The sequence below is a fragment of the Morone saxatilis genome, unplaced genomic scaffold (genome assembly GCF_004916995.1).
Source record: "Morone saxatilis isolate NCDOM2014 unplaced genomic scaffold, NCSU_SB_2.0 Contig18, whole genome shotgun sequence".
Taxonomy (NCBI): Eukaryota; Metazoa; Chordata; class Actinopteri; family Moronidae; genus Morone; species Morone saxatilis.
Window position 1 is genome coordinate 9,404,111 of NW_023339740.1, and position 6,207 is coordinate 9,410,317.

Below are 6,207 nucleotides of genomic sequence, written 5' to 3' on the forward strand. Positions count from 1 at the left end.
TTCACTAATGGCTACCACTGAGAAGACTCAGGTCACTGAAGATGGAGGGCTTCTCCTCTGCTGATGAGCCAATCAAATGCTGGCCTGCCCACTGATCGGTAAACCTGATTGGCCGGCCACAGGGCTCTACCGGGATCTCCTGGCTCCCTGGTGGCTCCACCCACGACTGAATATCTTTTTAAAATCCTGAACTCTTTTGCTGTACTAATCCTCACTTCAACATAACATCCCCGTCTCTCCCTCTTTTGTCCTCATGTAGTCTAATTAACTAGGTCTCCCCTCCGTTATCCATTTTTCTTTTGAAGGTAGGAAAAACAAAACTGGCAAAAAAAAAAAAATAAAAAAGAAAATCTCTTTTTGAGGAAAAATTTGTCAATCTTGACAAAGACGCAGAGGATCTATTTAGTTTTTTTATTATTATTAATTTTATTTCAATTAATATTTGTTTTCATCATGATAATCCTTTCAAAGCTGTTCTGATGTGAACAGAGGAGGAAAAAGCCGTTGCGAGATGGTCTTTGGGTCTGAATAAACCGTTTTTAACAAAGGAAGAACAATATCCAACGAAGTTCCTTTTTAAAACTCAAGGCATCATCGGAAACATGGAAAAAAAAAAACTAAAATGTATATTATTGCTAGTCTTTAAAAACAAAAACCTTGTAAATATTGTTAAATTTGACATAATAATATAATCTGTAAGGTATTTTTACTCTGTAATTGGTTTTAAAGCAATGGTTTTTATGTCTTTCCTGTAAGATATTGTACATAAACGTTGGGGTGAGGGAATCGTGGGGGGGTGGAGGGGTTACTGAACCGGCTGGCATGTCATGGGTTGGTTATGGAAAGGGTAACAGCGATTTGACTGGATGTCATCTACTACTATGTGTGTGGTATTCTCACTACTTTCATCAGTATGCATACGGTATATGTTACTCTTTGCAGTCCGCTTCCAGGCGACTCTTCAGCACAGCCGCTGCCGTCGAATTACTGTTGAGAAATAAAAATTCCAGGGAGTCTTTGTCTGGCATATTCGTTCAGTTAACCACAGTTTTGTTACAAAGTCATCACTTGTTTGGTTTGCTTCTTGAAAAAGCAACGTTTATAATTTCAACACAAATGATGAGAACCAGATTCTTTGCATCTTCATGAAACTACTTCAGATTTAAGGCGATGAACGTCGGAAGAATCACAAACAGGGGGAAATTCAGGGGTTCACTGGGTCGGGGGGTTGACTGACTTCCTCTTTTTGAAATATCTATATATATTTTTTTCCGATCACTTTTCTTAATGTTTTTTTATTTTTTCTTTTTTTAAAGTTCTTTAATGCGGTGTTCGGCCGTGAAAATCTCTCTCTTTCGCAGTAGCAATCAGCGGACCCTGAGGACACACAGACAAGAGCGGATAGGCTTTCTATTAGCTTTGTGAGTAATACGTGCATCCATGCGTACATACAAGTGTGTGTGTGTGGATCAGAAAGGGTGTGTGACCTACCCCTAGACCGTGGCCGAACCCTGTGCTGGGGGCGGGGCTAGCGGCACTGATGTAGCTGCTGACTCCTGAGTCCTGATTGGCTGCAGCATACAGTTCAGCCATTGGCCAGGCTGCTGGTTCCCAGAAGCCGCTGTGCCGTGAGGGGTGGATCTGAGTGACAGAGGAAGATAAGTCAACACACACACACACACACATCTAAAAATATTCTTTTATTTGTCCAAGTAGGACATTGTACACACATTCTACCTAAGGCAAACATACAAGTACACAGTCTTTGTCTCAGCCTGTCACACAGACACACACACACGTACCTCTAACTACTGCTGCTGCTGCGGCTGCTGCCATTGGTCCGTACGCAGTCAGGGGAATGGCTGAGGGTTGCAAACAGACCAAATTATTTCACAGATGACAGTCACTGTGAATCGCTGTCAGAGCAGATCACGAGTAACAGCTCCTACAGCTACTGTAAGAGTCAGCTGGTGGAAGGAGTAAAATCCAAGATCCAACTGCCCCAGTGACATAACATCCAATAAAATCTAAATTAAGGACCAAAATAATGCTTGTGATAAAAACAATAAGGATGACCATTTCAAGTAAAGATGTAAGTACAACTCAGAGCCACTAGATGGCAGCGCAAAGGCAGAGCTGCTTGTAGATGCAGGGGCTGCATTCATAGCTCCTAAAAGGAAACTTCGCTAGGAACTTCTAGTGCCATTTAGGAGGACACCCAGCAGTACAATAATTGTTAATACGGCCACAGGGTTCACAGGCAGAAAGCTTATTGTAGGTTTAAAGGATTATTTGTAGAGTCACAGGATCACACACTCCTCTGAAGATGTGTTTTCACAACAGCTGAAAAAACATTTGACTGGAATAATTGCAGGAAGCTACAAAGCTTGTTGTAATTTCTTGCCTATTTTACCTCCAGAGTGAAAACGGTTCATTGTTCTATTAAACTACCTGACTATTCTCATCAAGGGAATAGTCAGTTTACATGAAGCTTAAAGGAATAGTTTGACATTTGGGAAAATACGCTTATTTGCTTCCTTGCCAGCAGTTTCATTTGACTCTCTGCTACTGAATAGCTTTTTTTTTTTCTCTCGAGGTGAGGTGAGTGAGGAGCCACTGACCTGCCAGCTCAGGGGGGTGGGATGATGTCAGGAGGGGGGTCCTCTCTAAGTGGAATTCTAGAAACAGAGAAGGTCAAGAGAGAGCGCTTTGTAAGTACAGTCACCATTCACTGGCCAGACTACAAAGCAACATGCACAGAGACATTTTGCCACAGCAGAACGCTAACATGGGCGTACAGAAGTACAGAAAGTTAAAAATCTACTGTGAGGACAGGCAGGAAGGCAGGAGCAAAGGAAAAGGAGGGGCCATACAGCCAAATGAAAGGGGGTTACATAAGTAGATCAAATAAACAGAAGAATATAAAGGGAAACAGGCAAATAATAGACAAGACATAGAGAGATATTTTAGAGAACGGGGGAGGTTCTGGAAAAACAGGAACAATTTAAAAATCACATTCTTAAATCTACAAGCAGCCAGCGACTCTGCTGAAATGAACTTGGTATTTAGTGTTTGTGTGTGAGTGAGTCAGAGAAAGAGACCCATCTATATGGCTCTTGTAGTTGTACACAGCTGAATCAACCACATCCTTTAACCTTTCCTCCCTCCGTGACCTCTAGAGAGTGAACTAGATGGTGGATGTACGTGGACTTACCTGGGAACTGATAAGTGTAACCAGGAGCAATTCCAGAGTAACTGCGGCTGGTGTAGGTAGTAGTCTGGAAACCTGGGTAGCCTGTAAGAAATAGAAAATAATGACCATACATCCAGTTTAATCTAAAAAGAAATCTTGCGTACCAGTAATAGGATGTTCATCGTAAACCTTCACGGCCACTCATTTTGAAAATGAAACATCATTGAGTCAGTACAGCAGATCTAGCTGGTTTTATTTTTGGAACTACCCTGCAGCTATGCTTCTTCTATCACATAACTATCATTATATTTTATATACATTTGACCAACTTCTAGGAAAAACTAGCCATTATTAAGTAAGGACTACTTGACATTTAGTAGTGTAGGTTCTCTTTTTCTGTTTCTGGGTTCATTTTAATCAGCTGCTGAATATTTTCAGTTTGCAGTGAAGCTCAGGATCATTACGGTGGACATGTGACGATTTAAGCTTCTACACTATCGGAATATAATTTCCTTTAAGGTCAGGGTCACTAAAGAGAACGAACGAACCAGACCTAATGAGTTATCCCCATCTACAGCCATTACAGAGAATATGGTACAAAGTAACGTGTCCACTAGAGGGAGCCAAACAACCACAAATGATACATAGCTCTCAGTTTGTTTTCTCAATGAGGCCGATTTCAGAAGATTTTACTCCTGTGTGTAGAACTCAATCGCCCTTCAGTGTGTGACCTCTACATTTCTGATTCATCATAGTTTTATTCACCGGAGATGTGCATGTGAGAATCAGCTCAGAGAATAATATCAACCAGTTTAAAACGCCAGTTTTAGTTCCTTCAACATTTCATGGATAAAGTAAAAAATATCACATGTAAGGAGCCTTAGAAGACATTCTTAACATGGTGTGGGTTTAGTTTTATATTGCAGCGTAAAGACAAAGAGCACTACACTGGTTCTACACTGTGTATGACATTTAAGGTGGAACTGGTGAGAGGTGTTGAGCAAGTTGTTGTCTATTGAAAATGTGTTATTACATTTAGAATGTAATGTAAACACAGCTTTAAAAACAAGATCTTTTCCAGCAATAACTCAAACTCTTAAGTCATTTATGTGAAAATAGTCTGTAATTTCTATGGCTAAACAGATCCCTAACAGTGACATTATGTAAACACATATTTGCTTATAAGGAAAACCTTAAAGCAGATTTCCCAGTGATTGGTAGATTTGCTATGTAGACATGTACATACACTCTGTTTATATATGGTTTTGGTATGGTGTGTTTGCTTCGGGTATATTTGTTTTTGGAATCTTACCCAGCATGCCGATGCCCAGCATGAAGGCATCCATCCCATAGGGCATCACTCTGGAGCGGCCTCTGGCTGAGCCTGTCGGCGTCATCACCTCCTTGGGCTGGGCTTTCTTACACTCGACCTGAGGCACAGAAAACCAGTGTTCATTAGTAAGTGCAGTACAGATACAGAGATACACAACTACACAACACCACAGAAAAGTAAATGCAGCTCAAGCTAATCCTCAAATCAGAGAAGATAAGGTTTTAGACAAAAAAATGACTATATGACAGAAGCTGAACGTGTACTGGGGATTTATTCATTAGATGACTGTATGTTACTGCGTACCATTTTGTTGTTGATCTCATGGAAGTGGATCTCACACACTTTTTCCACGACGTCTTCATTCTCAAAGGTAACAAAGCCAAAGCCTGGAAGACACACAAACAAGCTGTTAATCCAACATCCTGTCTGCCACAAAGACACGTGTAGCAGGAGACCCCACAACCCCAGAGCTCAGCAATTATACTGGTGGAAATAAGTCTTGTAAAAACACAGAATCTTCCTTTTGAAAAGCTCTCTGCAAAGACTGTGTTTTCACAAGCATTTTACCATATTCAATATCCCAGAAACTCTTAAAAACAGGCAAACTCTGAGCGGATATAATAAGAGGGACGCACAACCTCCCATAGCCTGTCAATCAGCTGCTGCCATCATGGAGGAGCAGGGGCGGGGCGTGGTTCACCAAAACCTGCGCCCAGATTTACTTCTTACAATTATCACACCCAATTTCTCTAACTCCGCCCGACTCTTTTCCTTCTCCATCTTTCCTCACTTGTCTCATCAAGTGACACCCTCGCCATTCCTGACCCTCAGCGGGCGCTGCACTTCCGCCTCGCCGAGGGAGGACAGAGATAAATGAAACAAGGGGAGGCGAGAGAGCAGTGGAAAGACAAAAGAACATGATTGGAGAAAAGATTCAGCTTTTTTTTGTGCCGCATGTTCACCCAGTGACCCTATCACGCTGTCTCCCCTTTTCATTTACGAGGGCGTGTTCGTAGGTGTCCTCACTTAGTATGTTGACACATAAACATAATGTGTGTGAGTGTCATAACTCTGCGTACGTACCTCTGTGTCTGTTGGTTGTTTTGTCAAACATAAGCATGGCATCGTCGACCTGTGAGAACAAAGCAAAGAATAGATGAGCTTCGACATATTAACACGCACACACAGACACACACACACACACATCATTACACAGCATGGGGTGCCATTGTCCCTCTTTAGCACTGGAGTAAGAGGGGAAAACAGATGGAGAGGGTGGAGGGAAGAGAGGGAGGGAGGGGTGACAGGTGACAAAGGAGAAAAGAAAAAGAAAGAATGAAAGGGAGAGAAAGGAAGAGAGCGATGAGGGAGGGAGTGAGTGGGGACGCTGTATAAAAATAAAATGAAATACAATCTATCAAGGTGAAAAAGAAGTGAGCGCGCCCCGTCCACTGAGCGCTGGAGGAAATTCTTTCCCATTCTTTGCTCTGTCTCTGTCTTTCGCCCGAGTTCTCACAAACTGCTCTCTCTCTCTCTCCCCTCTTTTTCCCTTTCATTCGTTCACCCTCGCTGTCTTTCTTTCCCTCTCCACAAAGTTTACTATTCCCATGGAGACCCTGTAAAGAATTTCAATTAGAAGAACTTGCCCCCTCCCCTCCCCTCCCCCCCCCCCCCCCCCCCC

General features: G+C 42.3%; 1 protein-coding gene across 1 annotated transcript in view; it reads right to left on the reverse strand.

The window, feature by feature from the left end:
- Positions 1–6,207, reverse strand: part of LOC118328241 (RNA-binding protein Musashi homolog 1-like) — a 21,302-nt gene that overhangs the window by 378 nt on the left and 14,717 nt on the right. The window contains exons 6-13 of the mRNA XM_035661868.1: positions 5,610–5,658; positions 4,830–4,912; positions 4,506–4,623; positions 3,215–3,295; positions 2,622–2,678; positions 1,795–1,862; positions 1,492–1,641; positions 1,358–1,377 (exon numbers count right to left, since the gene is read on the reverse strand). Of these exons, the coding sequence (XP_035517761.1) occupies positions 1,358–1,377; positions 1,492–1,641; positions 1,795–1,862; positions 2,622–2,678; positions 3,215–3,295; positions 4,506–4,623; positions 4,830–4,912; positions 5,610–5,658 (626 nt within the window). The remainder of the gene's footprint in view (positions 1–1,357; positions 1,378–1,491; positions 1,642–1,794; positions 1,863–2,621; positions 2,679–3,214; positions 3,296–4,505; positions 4,624–4,829; positions 4,913–5,609; positions 5,659–6,207) is intronic.